At 47.1% G+C, this 18,314-nt stretch overlaps 5 protein-coding genes across 5 annotated transcripts; 3 read left to right on the forward strand and 2 right to left on the reverse strand.

Moving 5' to 3' along the window:
* Positions 1-139: 139 nt before the first annotated feature.
* Positions 140-1,026, forward strand: F4813DRAFT_385365 (carbohydrate esterase family 5 protein; the record flags this gene model as incomplete). The annotated part of the gene is made up of 3 exons (XM_049246242.1): positions 140-341; positions 421-725; positions 847-1,026. 3 exons carry the CDS (start codon positions 140-142, stop codon positions 1,024-1,026), a joined length of 687 nt encoding a protein of 228 aa, XP_049103651.1.
* Positions 1,027-1,728: 702 nt separating this feature from the next.
* F4813DRAFT_345341 (uncharacterized protein) lies at positions 1,729-3,422 on the reverse strand. The gene is made up of 2 exons (XM_049241756.1): positions 3,141-3,422; positions 1,729-3,083 (listed from the first exon to the last, which is right to left on the reverse strand). The coding sequence occupies exons 1-2, from the start codon at positions 3,217-3,219 to the stop codon at positions 1,885-1,887; spliced, it is 1,278 nt and encodes a 425-aa protein (XP_049103652.1). The 5' UTR covers positions 3,220-3,422; the 3' UTR covers positions 1,729-1,884.
* Positions 3,423-3,615: 193 nt separating this feature from the next.
* On the forward strand, positions 3,616-5,261 carry F4813DRAFT_345342 (uncharacterized protein). Its single transcript, XM_049241757.1, has one exon. It carries the CDS (start codon positions 3,744-3,746, stop codon positions 4,710-4,712), a length of 969 nt encoding a protein of 322 aa, XP_049103653.1. The 5' UTR covers positions 3,616-3,743; the 3' UTR covers positions 4,713-5,261.
* A 6,391-nt stretch (positions 5,262-11,652) lies between these two features.
* F4813DRAFT_345348 (uncharacterized protein) lies at positions 11,653-12,936 on the reverse strand. Its single transcript, XM_049241758.1, has 4 exons — positions 12,810-12,936; positions 12,459-12,747; positions 12,187-12,394; positions 11,653-12,127 (listed from the first exon to the last, which is right to left on the reverse strand). The coding sequence occupies exons 3-4, from the start codon at positions 12,350-12,352 to the stop codon at positions 11,775-11,777; spliced, it is 519 nt and encodes a 172-aa protein (XP_049103654.1). The 5' UTR covers positions 12,353-12,394; positions 12,459-12,747; positions 12,810-12,936; the 3' UTR covers positions 11,653-11,774.
* Positions 12,937-14,539: 1,603 nt separating this feature from the next.
* On the forward strand, positions 14,540-17,153 carry F4813DRAFT_385368 (uncharacterized protein; the record flags this gene model as incomplete). The annotated part of the gene is made up of 2 exons (XM_049246243.1): positions 14,540-14,572; positions 14,628-17,153. 2 exons carry the CDS (start codon positions 14,540-14,542, stop codon positions 17,151-17,153), a joined length of 2,559 nt encoding a protein of 852 aa, XP_049103655.1.
* Between the last annotated feature and the right edge of the window lie 1,161 nt (positions 17,154-18,314).

The raw sequence follows: 18,314 nt of genomic DNA on the forward strand, positions 1-18,314 counted from the left end.
TCCGCCCCGTCGTGGGCGCTACTGTAATGCGTGCCTATATATAAACTTGCTGCTATGCCTTTCTTTCCTGCATTTGCACTCCATTGTACTATTTCGCTGCTCGAAACCAGAACTAACTGTCTTAAGAAGGAAGATCAACATGAAAGTCTCAACCCCCCTGCTTTTCCTATCCGGGGCCCTCGCCGCCCCGTCCGGCAACTTCGAAGCCCGCCAGTCCTGCGCTAAGTTGCACGTTATCGCCGCGCGCGAGACCACCGCCCCCCCGGGCTTCGGCACTGCGCAGGGCATGATCCAGCTGATCCAGGGGGCATTCCCCGGGACGACGTCCGAGGCCATCGTTTGTATGTCCCCTTTCCCCCTTCCCCCCAGAGCCATCCAATCTAGCAATACCGATACTGATACATATACCTACACGCCCAGACCCCGCAGCAGGCGGCGACTCCTATGGGTCCTCCGTGACGGCGGGGATCAAAGCGGTCGTAGACCAGGTCTCGGCCTTCACCGCGAAGTGCCCGGACACGACCGTCGTGATGGTGGGCTACTCGCAGGGCTCGCAGATCATGGACGACGCGTTCTGCGGCGGGCCCGACGGCAGCAGCCTGAGCGAAACGGCCGCGCCGCTGCCCGCCGACGTCGGCACGCACGTCAAGGCCATCATCTTCATGGGCGACCCGCGCAACGTGCCGGGCCTGAGCTACAACGTCGGGACGGCCAAGGCTGGCGGTGTAAGTCTGCCGTTCCTCTTTTTCTTTCCGTGGCCATCCATCAGATACCATCTCCGTTTTTCGTTGCTGCCCCTGAGTGAGCACCTAGTCTGTCTGTCTAACCTATGTGTCTGTCGTCCAGTTCGCCGCTCGACCCTCGGGCTTCCAATGTCCCGTCTACGAGGATAGCATCCAGTCGTACTGCGACGCCGAGGACCCATTCTGCTCCAACGGCAACAGCGCGCAGCACCACCAGGAGTATGTCCAGATTTACGGCCAGCAGGCTCTGGCCTTCGTTCAGCAGAAGGTCGGCTCCATATGAGAAAGCGTTACTATACCGACGTGTGTGTATCTAAGTAAATCAGTCCATGGATGAGGACTGGGGAAAGGAGGATAAAAATTTTAATTCTATATAGTTCAAGCGGTGCTAGATATATAGATTCATCAATTCAAAAATCCACGAGTATATGTTATCTACAACCCGTTAAAATACGAGTTCGTGGCTATAAAATCGCCCAGGTTAGTTGCTGGTGGAAATTATGATATCTGAAGATATGCCCAAGGTTTACCTTGGGATATTGTGTCCAATGCGAGTAAAGATTTCCTATCTAAGATATGTGCCTTGCTACCTTGTGCGAGTTTTTCTTGCCTTACAAGAAGCAATAAGAGAAAGAGGTGAATGAAAGAAATAATAAAAGAGCTGGAGTTTTGTTAAGGTATAAGTGGCTTAGGGGTATATTTAGGAGTAAATTTAGGGGTAAATCTACTAAAATTAGGCAGTTCATTATATACATATTTTAACATTCACTTTATATATAATATATAACTTAGATATAATAATTAAAATATTGTTTATAGAAATATGGTGCGGTGTAAACCTTAGGCTTTTGTGTTACCCGAAGGGTGACCTCTTGTTATGTTATACGATGAATAGTAGCCCAACCTAGGTAGTGATTGGGAAATGAGTTCATACAGCAAAGTTATTGATTTTTCTTCGTTTAAGTTCATTTAATTCGTTTCCATATCTTAGGAGATTCGTAATACTTATCAGTTAGGCGTTGCTAAAGGCACAATGAACAAGCAAATGCTAATAATATAGTCATAATATAGTCTATCAGTACTTCCGTGTCAACATTACAGGCTTTATAGTTACAGTGTCTCTTGCTCTCAGCTTTTCTATTCATAAAACAAGTCTGCCTGGCTCTACTTCCAGCACCGTCTTAACTCTTTGCAGGAATTCCTTGGCTCTCTTCTCCTCAGCCTCCGGAACAGAGAGACCGAATATATTGGTGCCGGTGGATATTCCGGCTTGTGAGCTAGTCTTTCGTGGCTTTGGCGCAGACGCCTTCGCTGAGCCTGCTAGGAAGTCGATAATGTCAACTTGCTTTTTGGGCTTGGGTGCAACGCCGGTGAAGGACGGCGAAGGAAGAGCGGAAATTTGAGGAATATAATGACCGCGAGAACCCTTCGAGCTAGCCTTGTCCAGACCCAACACCTGATTAAACAATTCATCGGCGGTTGGCTTATAGTTCGATGGCAAAGGCAGCTCATCATTGGCTACTTCCGTAGCCCTCGCCACGAATGTCGATAACGGTATGAAAGTGCCGATAGTATCCTCGATTTTCTTCTGAACCTCTATCACTGTCGCAAGCGATATCGGCAACGTTACTATTGAGACCTTGGGAACAGGGATCTCTGATGCAATCTTCTCAGCCTTCTTCGGGGCCTCCTTAGGAGCAGCGATCTTGATGTTGGAGAGATCAAGGTGTGAGTTGTGGTCAAATCGTGCTTTAATCTCTCCAGGTCTACTAGAAGGTGCGCTACCGAGATATGCGAGGACGTCACCCTTGAGAAGGCGTCCAGCAGGGCCCGTTGGCGTTATCTCGCTAATAGCAGACTCGTCCAGCTTGTGCTCCTTTACTAGGTGCTCGACTGATGGGTAAAGAGGGTATTTCTGGGGCGGTGCCTTCTCGCCAGTCCTCTTCGGTCCGCTAGCTTGTTTCTCTGAAGCAGCGCTCCGAGACTCTTGTTTGCGCTCCGGTTCCTCTTTCTTGGCTTCCTTCTGCGCAGGCTGTTCGTCGGTAGGAATCTCCAGTGATTTGATGTCGTCGCCGGATTCTGCAACAACACCGATTCGGGTGCCAACCTGAATGTTCTTACTGCCATCACCCTGAGTGATTTTTACGAGGATCCCGTCGTCTTGCGCCTCAACATCCATGGTCGCCTTGTCTGTTTCGATCTCGAGCAAGACATCGCCCGCGGAAAAGGAATCGCCCTCCTTGAGCTTCCAGTTTGCGATGTTGCCTTCCGTCATAGTGGGCGACAGGGCCGGCATGGTGAAGTTTTGTGCGGCGAGCGAGGCAGCGGACGTGCGAAAGCCTATGCGGACCTAATTAGCCATACACGCGCGCGAGAGCTACTAACGGATTAAAATACCTCGACTTGCGGCATCTTGGGCGACCCGTCGGCTTATAAGCCGTGTTGTTAGGCGGGTTGCTGTCGCAAAAGATGCCATTGTCGGCTTCTTAAGAAGAAAAGGTGAAGCTCAATTGAGCCTTTTTCTTTTTTTTCTTCCCTCTCGTTAAAACGGGATCTCGATTCGGAGCTTATGAATAATGAATAAATGCTATGGTTGAGCTTGTTGGGGATTCTCCGGCCTCAACCGAATAATTATCGGAATTGGAAGGGACGCTATAAAGTTTTACCGTTTCCTATCCCTCAGAACCCTGTACATAGTGTACATAGGTACCTATATAGGGCTCCCGACGTTGAGGTTATGGAAGGGTTCCACTAATTAAGCCTTAGTGAACAGGGGCTGATATATACCTAGGTACCTATGTACTTGGGTACTTAATATTAGGGTCACCTTGCAGTAGTTATCGATAAAGAATAATTAAGAAATTCAGTCCCACTGAAGCTTTATCAAATCTATAACCCATCATCCCACCATCCCACCATCTAAGTCGAAATTATACGATTACCATATTATCGTCCTTTACTTAGTCATGTCAATTGAATTACTTGCCTTATAATACGCAGATGACGGTGCCTATATCCGCTTGCCGGGGTTGTACCCGCCCTATATTTATACTCCATAACTCACTCAGATCACATATCCGAATCACCAGAGTCCCGCTATGGCTCCAGCCAACTTCCGCTCGAACGTGCGGCCGATCGTTCGCGACGACGGGCCTTAGATTCGCATCTCCAAAGCAAAAACCAACAATCCCTTTAAATCCTACAGCCTTGCCTCCGGCAAAGATCGCACCATCTCCACTACTAAGTTTTGCGCAGAAGCTCGCAGACAAGTCTTCTCCGACGATCTTATACGAAGCAGGTCCCCAGGGAGTCTTCCTATTCTCAAGTTACACGGCTGGTATCTTCTTCATAGGAGCCGCCACTACCAACATCGTTTTAAACGTCTACAATCTACCGGAAGGACTCCATTGGATCGTTAGTGTTGGGTTTGGTATGATGGGCTTACTTCTAGCCGCTTGCGGGACCAGGTTTGCACTGATGCCCGCCGGTATGATACGTTCTATCAAGGTACTACCAGCCCGGTCAGTCAAGGCGCTGAACCCAGCCGCGAAGACGGCTACAGCGGAAAATCTACCGGTGCGGCTTGAAATCGAAGCTCGACGCACTGTGCCCTTCCCAGGTGTACCGCTACGTCGCATACAAGTTGATCCAAATGACGTGGTCATGAAGGCGCCGCTGTATAATCGCAAAGCGCCCCCTTCGGACTACGAGAAGATGCTTATGAAGAAGCAGGAAGAGGTCCGGCGTAAGCAGGAGCGCGAATACGAGATGAACCACCTAATGACTGCACCGTTCAGGCATGGGAAACAGGTCTTCTCGATGCTCTTCAAGAACTTCCGCCGCGGATTAACAGGGGAGGGATTTGCCCCAATTATGATCAACGGGATTAAGTACAAACTCGACATCACGTCAGCATATGTACTGGAGGAAGGACGAGCTTTGGATAGGATCGTGAAGATTGATAAATAATGTCGCCTTGCCTTTTTGAGGTAATAACACGTCGTGGGTTGTGGGATACGACATTGTACGATTATCATGATATACCTGAGTGCATTACTACCTGCTAGAGCATTGTACAGAGAGTGGGAGCTTCAAACTCGATACGTTCGAGTGGATTGCCTATCTAAGTACCTAGCCGATGTACCCAATGGAATATCGCCCTCAAGGCTCGGGGACACGTATGCCCCGTGGGTTGTGCAGCCTTGTTCGACGTCTTGTATGGTTACTAAGTCCAGTATATCTAAGAGAAGATGCAAGCCGGATGATTCCGGGATGGGGATCAGGTGGAGTCGATCTGAGTTGACTTCGTCTATCGAAACAAGAAGTCTCATATCGATTTGTATATACAGTCACAAGGCGCCCAACGTATGAACAAAAAAGATATATAATCTCCCCCTTATCTTATTCTTCGATTCTTCTTTGGCGATTATAGAATGGAAGTCTTTGTTTAAGAATATTCAAAAGTTGAAGACATTTCCTCTTAAACATGTCTCAAAAACTGAGGCTCTAGGTTAAAAGGGAGAGAATTATTGCTCCCGAGACATGTCTAAACATCCAAACTTATTGCTTAAAAAAGCAATTACTGACTCATGTATCAGATTATTCGACACGAGGACATGACAGATCTTTACTGGTTCCTAGCTAACTACATAGGTATGAACAGCCGCGTACTTAGAGACATCTCTTTGACACGACGCATAGAGGACGCACCGCTATCGGACTAGCAGCCAAAAAACACTTAAAGGATGTGCCAGGCGAGTTCTTGGGGAAGAGTATGGGGTATAATTTAAGCACTGGGACGCTACTCGTTATCGTTCAACAAGTTAGATGAAACAGCACTTGCTACTACTTACTCCATTATCGTCAAGGCCTTTGATCTTCTAGTCCTATCATCATTATTAATTAGGTACCTAGTTAATCGATATGTAAGTACCCAAGACTTGGACCCAAGGCGTTCTTTTTTAGTGTATCAGGTACCTTATATGATTATAGTGTAAGAGGTCAACACTAGAAGTATAGATGAGCCCGCTTATGCAACTTTGAAAACAGAACCATAAACTTCATTTTTATGATTTAGTGAAAGACTTTTGGTTTTAATTTATTGCACTTGCTTAACACTGCTCAATTCACGAATCTTCATGTAAGATAATTATCACCAAATACCTGAGACTTACACGTGAAGAGTTACCCGTAATTCCTTGTTTTTACCCCTTTTACATTGGACACTATACTTAGGACAACACGTTCTGCGTAGAGAATTTAATATGAGGGATATATTGAGTACCTAACATAGATCGGTGGCTAACCTAGAGCTCTACAATCGCTTTAACTTTCGGGTAGTCAAGATATGGGGGTTCTCCCAAGTATATGTTACTACGGTATCTAAACTCATCACCGTTATAAATCAATATCTTCCGCGCTGTCGGATCATCCTTTGAATAAATGATAGATGTCGTCTAAACCAGCGCTCTGCCGGGATATGATGAGACTAGCAAACATGCCTACACGAGGCCGGATGAACGGCCGGCTCGACATCTTGCTAGTATATGACGTGATATTCCTCGCCTGTTTTCCATGATATACTTCCTAGATATGTCCTCTAAAACTGTCGTTATTGATAACACACCCTGGGGCTATTAACGGCTCATAGAGCATGCTAATAAAGTAAAGATAAGTCCATAGCAGCAAATATAGCCATGCATAGCACTGCCCCCAACCGGAGCTAGGTCCGTTCTGAATCATGATTTCAGGCCGACGGACAGCCCGATCTATTTCACAAACGGCCGTTTCCGTTGGTCAATTCGGGGTGTGGCGCAAACGTCCCGTCCTTGGTCCAGCTTCACGGCAGCTTGGCATCTGCGCCCAGCCCGCCCGCCGTGGTACAGGGGGGGAAAGATCGCCCAGCTGACTCGTCGCCCGGCAGTGACGGCAAACAAGGCTTGCCGTTATCAGATAATGGTCAAGTTTCGCCGGAAGCACAAAGTGCGTGCATACCTGCGTGGCCTCAGGAGTAACCACCACAGCGGAACGGTCGAAACTCCACTCCCACTCGTCGGCTGCTCCAACTCCGGCAAACGCCAGCTACCCGACACTGGGGATAGTGATACTGGTGTCGATCTGAAAACAACCTTGAAGAGCACGTGTATGTGGAGTCGAAACATGGGCATATCAGGGGGCTCTGATCGCCTGAGAACTGCTACTACCTAAGGTAGCACATAATGTCCATGGTATCTGTGGCATCTGTCATATAGACGTTTCTGTACATAGGGTATAGACGCCTGTGATACCGAAATGTCGACGATTTCTTCAATACGGATAAGCCCAGCCAATCTTGTGTCACTTAGCCCCCAAAGCGTTCATCGACAAGGCGATCGCCGATGACTTTTATAATGCTTGTTCCACTATAATTGCACCGAGATCACGCGCCAGCATCGTACACTAGTCCCTGCGGGCTATAATACGAGCATCACAGAGAACCGAGATATTTGGATAAAATCCAGTAAAATGTCTTTTGCGACTTGGCAGGTCATACTTCGCCGTTGACCGGTCCTATCAAAATCGACATGTTCCTTTACCAAGGCGGTAACCCACAGCAAAAGGTTACTAGTGTAAATAATTTAAGGGGTTGTTGTACAGTATCCTTGCGCGGCCGCTTGCTGACAGCGGCTTCGTGCGAGTTGTCCAACGGTCGACGACCGCCGCTGGGACGCCACGCTTCGGTCCGCAGCAATTAACTTGTGTCAGATCTAAATGTTTCAAGTATTGTCTTCGGAGTAATAAGAAATCCACTTATCTTGATAGATAACTATCCGGCTCCAGCATACGAAACTTGAAGATGTATAAGATGTATAAGATGTATACTTCAGCTAGCTTGGTATCTTAACTCGGGTCTAATTAGACCATAACAGGATTATGAGTTATCTTGAAGCGCATTGGAGCAAACTAGAATAAAACAATGATAAGAGAGGGAATCGACTAAAAAGAGGAAATTATCCAAGATCCTTAGCGTTTACTAGAGCCGTTGAAGAATCGTTGGACTTGGTAGCAATCATCATGTTGTATAACGGCTAACAGACCACGGAGTTGTGTGTTTCCATGGCACCGCATTGTCTTCCGTGTCACGGTTGATTTGTAGATGAAGTTTAGTCGAGGCTGCGTATACAAACCTATGATCGCGGTCAGCCGTGCATGTTAGTGCCGGTCAGTGAGTGGTCAGACGATTCCCCACGCGATCGAAGTTCAGATCCGAGCTCAAATCCTTGTCGCCCCTCACTTGCCATGGCTTTTTGAGGCTTGCCTCATTAGCCGATATGTACCTATGTATGAAGCGATTGGAGGGACTATCGCCTATCGCTACGAACAGGGTACGAACAGGGATGTGGGAGAGCATAGTGATATTCTGTGAAGTGACGCTTCTCTGCAATGCGACACACAGCTTACCAACATCAATGGCAGGTAGTTTAAAGCGTTAGTAAACATCTTCTCACCGCAAGATATATACCTGCAGCGGTACGGCGAAGAGGGAGATATAGACGAAAGAAACAGACGGAACACGGGTGCGTATCGATCTCTCTCGTCGAGTCTGTGGCATATTGATCCCGTCGTGCTGCATAAGGAGGGCGCGTAGGGGTGGCGGAATGCAGTGAATGGCACGCACAGGACATGGATTATGCAAGGTTGCGAGCTGCGTGAAAGTCTTGTTCTCAACCGAGGGGACGGCGAGGCGGTGAGTGTCGAATTGGCGTATAGTTGTGCGAAACGACTAGAAGCAACATTGCCTGGAATGCTGAAGCGCCAGCCTACGAGGCAAGGCGGGCCATAGTATTCTACATTATACATACAGGCAACCCACGAGCAAGTCCATGGCAGGTCATCCGTTTGGTCGTCAGGGTTCCAATCCAGTATCGGATACGGGTTGAGGGTTAGATGAATTGGATCGGTGTCTCTTATTACTGGTCAGATGATTCTACTGCATAGGTACCTACCTAGGTAGGTACATAATATCCTTCTTCTCGTGCTGGCTCGTGCTGGTCGTGGTGCTCGTGGGAGGTGGCAGGGTGGGTGCAAGGTGGGGGAGGGGAAAATCTTGGAAAGGTATTTGGGTATTCGGGTATTTGGGTATTCGAGGGGGAGGGGTTTGAAAAGAGATCGTCCTTTTTTCGAGTGATCTCCAGTTTACTAGGATTTCTATTTTAGTGCTTGGCCAGTGCTTTAGTGTGGTTTAACGACGTAAGGGTGCAGGTCACTAGCGGCTTTAGAAGGTACATGCTTATAGGTAATTGGTCCGTGCGGATTTGCAATGCAGAACAATTGCTGCACAACCGCAGATAGCGCCGTAGATAATAGATAAGGATAAGAAATCCCCAAAATCCCCAAAATCTTAAGAAATTTGAATGCATTTAAATGCACGATGATAGACATCATCGATCAAGTACGTCTTTCCGATTACACGGCCCTGCAATAATGGCTATACTACAACCAACTGGCCGAATGCTCATTTCTAGAACATTGAACCTGTGACTAACTAAACCACCTTGACTGACTGACTACCTTGCCCATTTCAATGCTACGTACCATCAACTCTTAAGACGTCAGATTTCGCAGTGACAACTCGCTTGCAGTTTATGAAGCTATTACGGCAACGCGCTCGATGCGATGTAGTTCGACTGCATGCGTTCGGCACAAGACCGATGAGGTTGCTTCTTAATGTGTCTAGAACCTCTTCCCCCCCTTCCTGGAGTATCTTCACGTTTTGTCAGAAAGAAAAATCTTCTCGATATGCGGAGGATAATCTTTGAGACTTGCAGATGCAGTCGTAATAAGGATGGTAACACGGCAGTCTTGTTTAAGAAATGTTACCATCTTAGGCGTTCCGGCACTGAGAGATTCTTCTAGGGGGGGTGGGCTGGCCAATAAGAAGCCATCGTCTTCCAGTCTTGGCCGACACTATCTTGCTTTACTTCCTAATCCTCAGGCAAGCCACAGTGATCTTTAAGGTCGCTGTATCTTGCCTGTGATAGGTAGAACGATTGCGTCGGCCACCGCTTTCTCGCACTTTCTTTTCGTCCATCTCTAAAGTCGATGTTCCTGCAGCACACCCGATTTAGTGAAAATAGGTAGGATAGAGACGACTTGACCTTTTCTTCTCTGAAGCTTTACTACTCTTGCCAAGCTAGCGGGGTTTATAGGAACCAAGCGTGATGGGTTCTCGTGATGACGGAGATTGTCGAAACTTGAGGCTGGAGACCTGGAATAGTCAGTACCTAATCATATCATCCCAACACGCTAAATATGGCGCCGACAGCACGGTCAAAAGCGGTGTGAGATGACTACCAAGTGGAAGAGGAGGGGGAATTCGTAGTCAACCTCGAGAGAAATGAACAAGCGATGTTGCGAAGCGGTGTGACAAGTGTTAGGTGCTGTGCAATACTCTTTAATTTTTTTTTTTGACTTGAGGTTGCCGAAATATGTAGGAGGTAAGGAAGTACAGTACATTATGCCTAGCTAACGTAGCACATATAGTAGTGCAATCGCAGGGTTCTATACAATTTAGGGTCTTTAGGGTCTTTAGGGTCGGTTGATGGGCTCTTGACGGGAAATATGGATGCACATCACACTCGATGCCGAACATACGTTCCATCAGTAGAATTACAAGACTTGTTCCATAATGACTTAGTTAATCTTGTCATACTGCCAACGGCGGAGCGGCACGGCAGGTCATTACCAAACGTGTACTTCTAGGGTTCAGGTGTTGAGCATCATTGCCACGAGGGAATAAGTTGATAGACAGACGGATAGACAGACGGGGCCGTTCTAGTGTCTATCTTTCATATTGGCAATCTAGTCTTCCGGCTTTACCCCTCTCGTCAACTTCACCCCAGCCATATCTACATATGTCCTAGTCTTCAACTAACCATGCCAGAGACATTGGGTAGCACGCCATCAATGAGCTCTGGTGCCGTTCACATTATCTGAAACATATGCAAGAAAGCAGCTGCGCGTTTGTGGTGATCATATTCGTACAGAGTAGAGATGACAGAATAGAGAATAGAGTAGTGGGTCGTCAGCTACGTCGTGAGGTCAGGTTGAAAGCAAGATGACATTGCTTTCACCGGCTGAACCTATAAGCGGCCCGCGATGTTACTGACGGACCCCGGCTTATATCGTAGCAGTTATTTTCGTGTGCTGTCTATGACATAATCCCTCCCCACGTTCGGGAAGAACCTCGAAGTTGTCAAGAGGGGACCTCGGGACTTAGATATCTAGCCTTGCCGGATTTGACGTATGATGGGTAGCCAACCTGCACTAGTATTGGGTGTAATGCAAGGCTTAGGCGACAGCCAATCAGCGAAAGAGTGTACCGTAATGGAAATCTATAGATGAAAGAGATCGTCTTAATCTACTAACGGCAACGAAACACGCCGAGAGCAGGACTGGGAGATGAACAAGTGAGTAAGCGGGCGAGCCAGTGAATGGATACATTATATGGAGCGATAGCTAAGATCAGCACATTACCAGCTAGGAGATGGGTGGATCAGAACAAAACTACGAATGTAAGTCGTCTCAAAGCTAGTAATATTATGAAATAAAATATCCGGCGTTTAGATGGTGTGTGCCATTAAATGGAGTATAAATGATTAGACCTGAGGCTATTCAGACCCGCTTGTTCCAATAGATCATGGGATTCAAGCAGTGGATGCTAGATTATACGAGATAGGTAGGTGAGATAATAGGTTAAGTTTATTTAGATTTAGGGGGGGGGGGGGGAGTGCACAGACAATATCCTTTGTACAAGTACAGAGCAGCGGGCGGGACATATTATGACGATCAGATACGAAGGATGCGAGATGAAGGAATAGACCGGGGACCCATGAAAGGACCCTGATATACGCTATGTATCTGAAAGTGGGCAAAATTTACGTGGGACTTTATTAGCTAAGCTGCTAAGCTGCTAACTGCTAACTGCTAAGCTCGCCCAGAGACCCTGGAGAGAATGGCGCTATGGCTCTTGGGGGCTGGCGGCGCGGCGCTTTAAAACTGATAATTAACTGCGAAGGATAACCCTGATAATAAAGCAAAGTGTAATGTCCGGCGTACAAGGAGGTGACCTATTGAAGAAATTTGTAAACATAATGCAAGTAAATAAAAGCTGAAGAACAAGGAAAACAGCGCCCTTGATATAATAGATTCGACATATAGCGGCGTATATGTATGTAAGTCTAGAAGGTTCAAAAAGGAAGAAAAAAAAGAGAGAGAGAGAAAGACAGAAAAGGGGTGAGCTGCTGTGCTACGTAGTAAGGGGGTATATGTGAGACCTTTAGCCATTATATGCAGTGTATTCCGCGTATAGGAGCCAAGTTGAAACATGAAGAGATATCTAGAATCTGAAATGTCAACAACAAAAAGTGTCCGATAAAAAGCATATTAGGTACATGTATCTTACGATCAATCTTGCATTCAACCTTAATAGTAGACCCCCGGATGGCTACAGAAGCTCGAATGTAATTTCCTGCATTGCATATATTATCAGATGTTTTTTCAAAGGGAAAAAGGTGATATCTCAAGTTGTAAATTGATGCCGGTTGAGGGCTGAGGGGTCGTGAATCCATATTCAAGTCCCCATTGATATTGACATGGGGTCGTGATCATACCTACCCAGTTCATAGTAATTAGCATCCGCAGTCTCGAGCATGTTCTTTGCATGGGGGCACATCCTGGTTGGTTCGTTGATACGCTTTGGCCTTGGTTGCTGGGCAAGCAGCAAAGCAAGTCGGGCAAAAGCTGGGCACCGATAAATTCAAACAAATTTCTTCTGCACTTTTCTACGAACCTCATTTCAAATCGTAGGGGGGTTTTTTTTCTTCTTTTCCATCTTATACTTGTCCGACGGGAACTATCCGATGCGATACCATTTGCTCGGATCGAAACTAGGTCTCTTTCCAAGGCCAGCGCTCCTTGAGAGATGATTGATTGATGTTAGCCTATTAGGTTATTAGGTTGTTAGGTATTATGAAGGAGTAAAATAGACCATGCATGATTGTCTCGCCGTGCTGATCGATATCCTAGCTAGGACGGCCAGTGAAGCGGACATTCCCCAGGTGGTTAGACTGCGACGACCAAGCAAGCCGGATTTACATTTCATTATATGCCATTTCATTATATGCCCGGGTGGACATAGTGTAGCGTAGATGGCGTAGAACATTGAAGGAATGGCAATTTGCACAAAAAAATAAAAACGAAAATGGCCTTGTTATATCATGTATGGCTGCTTGTGGCCTATCTGTATGTATTGAGACTTTGCATATAATACTGTTGCGAAAGCGCCCGTAAAGGCAATGCAGCTGTCAAACAGACAAGACGAAAACTTTGTTATTGGTTACAGTTTATGGCTGATCAGATCAAGTGCGACCTATCGAGTGGTCAAATGTGTATGGGTCCTTCTAATGAGCCCATGCCCATCTGACGCTCTGGCGCCAAATCTACCTGAGCCTCGTCCACTGCCCACTTATGAGAAGTTGCGGAACTTTTTGGTTCTAAAAGCTTGTAGGCGGCTCTAGAGACAATGGCGGGGTGTTAGGCCTGTGTAAGGTTGCTCAAGACCGCTGTAAGTCACTATCAGATATTAGAAACAAGCACTAAAATTCCCACGGTGGGTGCAAGCCGAGTACCGGTACCAGGCACGTAATTTTGCCCCAATTCGCTTGTCCAGGTGGACACCGGTATCCACACTAGACCGAGAACACCCCAGCAGTCGCTACCCACCACACCAATTTTATGTGGGCTTGGCATTTTGCATGTGGGCTTTTGTGGACGCTGTGGACAAGTCGGCCGACCCATTGACCAATTTTATTATTTGGTATATCTCTTTGCACCTCCCCAACCGCCGCGCAACCTCCTCTCCGTCCTCCTAGCACTTTGTTCGACACCCTTTTCGTCCTGGGTGCAGTGCCGAAAAAGTTGAGGGTAGGAGATATCTCGTCGTTGCTATTCGACATTTGCAGTTGGACATTCTTGCAGAATCCTACTCTCCTTTTTTTATCTATCCGTCTGCTCTCTCTGGGCTTGGATCCTCCCTCCCTTTAATAATAATCATAGTGCTTGTTGCACATTCCCGAGACGACCTGATATTCGTTTCGAAGAGGGAACTTTTTTTTTTCTTAACGACCAAGAGGTATGTATAATATCACCTACAATCATCTCACATTTATTCCTCGAGCCCAGATCTCCCCCGAAGCACAAAATTGCCTGGTCTAGACCTCTGCTTCTTTGTATGCTTGCCTGGGCTGTGATGCACCTGTCTTCCTGGTCAAAGTCATCTAGTCTATCTCTGATCTCTGATCTCTGCTCTCTGATTTCTGATATCTGCTTGTCCGTGTTGTGTTATGGTTCGTGAACGAATGCGCGACTCTTTGCTCTAAAGGTCTCTCCACGTGGGTGTATATATCCAAGATGACTAGTCAATAGCCTAGACTTCCCTCGAGTCATGGACACTACTATTCCCCTTACACTACCTGTTTCATGGCTGGCTAGTTGTTTCTTTTGTGGGAAATGTAGATAATCTATTCCAACGGCAATGGCCAACCCAAGTTTCAACTACCAACACTAACACCATTCTTTACAATTTAGGCACGTCTTCGGACCAAACAGGCAACCAGACAAGGTCTTTTCCAACTAGAGGAACTGGGCACCTTTAATCATCGGAAGAGTTTGAGTAGTCTCCCGAGATACATAAATTCAACTTGCCACGCAGACATTATCTTCAACTACTCCCCATGTCTCCCCAACGATAGGCAAAGATGGATTCAGAAGACGGGGAGCTGTATATCAAGGTATGACGATTTCTGGCATACATTTTTAGATGAGGCTAGGACTGACCTTTAGAAGCGTTTGGCTGCCTATGTGCGAACGAACGAGAAGGCATTAGCCAATGCCTTACAGTTCCGGAGGCAACCCGCCCGGCATGGCGCCAGCCAGAGTGTTTCCTCTATTCAGACTCCAAGGTCGCCAGCTTTGCCCGAACGTCCCTCAACCTCCGCCTCAGCATCTAGTCCCCTTGCGACGGCATTGTCCTTTGGGTCATTGAGCTTAACATCTAATACTGTCAAATCGGCAAGACTGAGCCTTACACCTCACCACTTATTCTACTTACTGTCTCGCTTCGAAGAGCTAGGAATACATGTCGGACCCATGAAAGTGCGTCTAGAAAGTCTACATGATACCTCAGCCTCGGCCAACTACGTGTCATTCTTGAGCTCTTCTCAACGTACTAAGAGCCGCGGCTCCGATGTGGTATCAATCCGTTCTGTATCGAGTATCCGAAGCGTCATGACCGGGATGTCGGCCATATGGAATAGTATTGGAATTGGGTCGAGTATATCCGCCGCCCGAATGGAAAGGCAAAAAGCCGCCCTGCAAGCGGATATGAAGTATCTCTACTCCGCATTCACCAAGATACCATGCCTCCGACTGGCACCTGACTGGCAAACGAAGTTGATTAAAGGATACGAGGAGTTCCCCTTCGATTCGGCAGTTCCTCTCTACGTATTCAAGAATCTACAGTCATTAGAAGTCAACGGTGTGGACTATAGACAGTTCTTTGGTTGGGACCGCGTGGCGGACCAGATTCGATCTCTTACTCTCAAGCGTGCCAATATCGAGGATCCCGCAGATATACTCATTGATATCGTATTGGATGACATGGATAAGAGGCGGCGTCGGTCTTCGAAGGCACAATCGTCCCCTACGGGTGCATATGCGCATGCTTCGAACCCGAGACGGAGCCCTACCATTTCATATTCGGATTCTCATAAATCCACCATCGTGCCAGAAATTCCAGAGCGTCGATATTCGGTAGCTGACATACATGTAGGATCGGCTAGCACCGATTCAACTGACAGCATATTAGCTCAGGACTCTCGCCGTCCTTCAGTCTCCAGGATGGAAACCGACGAGCCGAGATCTAATAAGTCGTCACGGCCCAGAAGCCACTCTCCCAACCGCCCCGCTACTTCTCGTCACCCCATCACAAACCCAAGAGGCTCTCATAAAGTCAGGCGTTCGGGCTCTGGCAGCTCACATTCGAGCCTGTCGGATTCGTGGCATAACCCAAGAAATAGTGCTTCTAACTTATTAGCCATGGGTATTCTCCCAGCGTCCAAGTGGCGAGTTCTGAAGCATCTAAGCTTGGCAGACAACTCCTTAACAGTGATACCTGCGGCCAGTCTTGCTCCATTGGCGAACACCCTTAACTCCTTAGACCTGTCAACAAACCTTTTCACGCAGATACCCGATAGTCTAGCGACTCTTACAGCCCTTCGGGCCCTTAACCTCTCACATTGCATGATCGACTCCTTGCATTCTTTACTCCGTAACCCTCTCCCGGCTATCAGCGCCTTGAACCTTCGTGCAAACCGTCTTCACTCAATCGCGGGGATTGAGAAACTATATCCACTAGAAAGACTGGACCTAAGAGATAACCGTTTGACCGATCCAACGGAATTGGCTCGCTTAACCGGAATTCCTGACATCCGCGAGATTTATGTTGAGGGTAATCCTTTCGTGCGCACCCATCGAGACTACCGAATCACGATTTTCAATCTTTTCCGCAACACCCCGGGGTACACGGAGGATATAATTATTGATGGTTCAGGCCCGAGCCTTTCGGAGAGGAGGTATCTTGTGGAACGTGTTGCTATGCCCGCTGCCGTCCCCGTAGTGAAGCCTCCTGTTCCAGAAATACCCGCCGTGGACGTGAGCAAGCCGGCAATCATCCACGAAACACCGAAGGAGCCTAATGTCTTGCGTAAGGAACGACCGTCCCGTCCTACCCCCAAAGCCGTAGCTAGCGAGATCAACACAAACTCCACCAGACGCCGACGTACCCCGAAACGTAGGATTGTCGATCTTGCTACAAATGATCGTGTTAGTGATACCACGCAGCAGCGAACCAGTGTTGACGAGCCTAGCTCTGCCACTCCTGGTTCGCCTGATGCAACCGTGGAGTCGGAAAATAACTACCGCGTCTCTCATCCTCCTGAGACGCAAGACCTACTATCGAAAGTACACTCAGAAACAAGGCCATCTGATATTGGAAATGCGCCAGAGGTGCCACGCATTAATACTACTGCTGTCTTTGAACAGCCGGTATCATTCCTGAATAAAGATACCTCAGAATTGTGGAAGGATGCTCAAGATTGGAATGCCAGTGGTGAAATCTACCGGCAAAAAATCGAAGCGTTAAGAGACAAAGTTGGCAATGGTTATCTAAGTGTTCTTAACGAGGAAAGCTGGGAGCCATCTCGACCGGCGTTTGCGGCTGATGACTTTAGTCCCGCATCAACAATACGACCCGGCTCTGCTACTCGTACCTCTAGTGCGCAAGCAATCACTACTGGTGGCAGTTTGGTCTGATCAGGCTCTTCATCCTCATAGTCCCGCTCTTCTCTCTGCCCTGAAGCGGCGCTCTTTACGTTATCACATACCCTATCCCGCCGTCGTGGTTTTCGATATACCATCACCCGATTGCATTGTGTTACTCTAGTTACGTCTAATGTTTTATGGAGCATAGCGTTCCGGCGTTCAATGGAAAGGGATTATAGTCTTTTGCATTTTTAAGATTTGCAGTACTACTGCAGATCCGGTGTTCGTTTTTGGTACGAGTTGGTAGGAGAGTTACGAAGAGTTATGTCTCTTAAGTCTAGTTGGTACACAGGAAGAGGGACGAAAGTTCACTTGCGAAGAAGGAAATTTCTCGCATCGAAATTTTAGACCAAAAACCCAGGTTGGAACGGACAAGAGAGCATGCGGTTGTGTTTTGGTTGGTTCACCCTTTATATCCCAGTTTGCGATAGGCGTTTGAGGTCATGGAAGACCCGATTGTTGGTGGTCGTTTTTGTTGATCGTTTCATGTTTTCCGATACCTCTCTTCCCCTGGCATTTTGTGAGCATGAGAATTGCGCCTGTTCCGCATTCGAAAATTAGGGGATCAAGGCCGCAGCGGCGGTCACCACTAGAAGAAAGAAAGGCTTCCCTGGCGGAGGGGTGGTTAATGGAAAATGCATGTCTCGCTGCGTTCTTAAAATTATTGACTTCTCGATTACCTTGTGACTGTTATGTACCTACCTAAGATGTTAGGTTTTCTCAAGTGTGACTGTTAAGGACTTGTATATGAGATGCCCCCCCCTCCTTCTTCTCTCTCTGCCCTAATGGGCCAAGTTATCCCACCTGACTAGCGGTATGGAGGCCCAGGCCCTTTCATATATCAAAATAGTATTTTGATACATCAATCTAGCTGTTCAAGTTTTATCTTAGATATACTCTTTTAGAAGCTTGATGATCTACGTAAAAAACCCCCCCCAAAAAAACAATCATATTAATTATTTAACTAGTTGATTAGGGGATAGGGGTTATGAGTTATGTAGATGATATAGCTTGATGGGGTCTTATCTACCCAACAAGTGTATCACAGACATAATATTGCTGTATATTACGTATGACTTCCATACCATTTCGAACAACAGTCTTTCGTTTCATCTTTTTAATAATGATAGAGAAAAGTGAGGTGAATAGATC

This window comes from Daldinia decipiens (genome assembly GCF_022478715.1).
Source record: "Daldinia decipiens strain CBS 113046 unplaced genomic scaffold F4813scaffold_3, whole genome shotgun sequence".
NCBI lineage: Eukaryota > Fungi > Ascomycota > Sordariomycetes > Xylariales > Hypoxylaceae > Daldinia > Daldinia decipiens.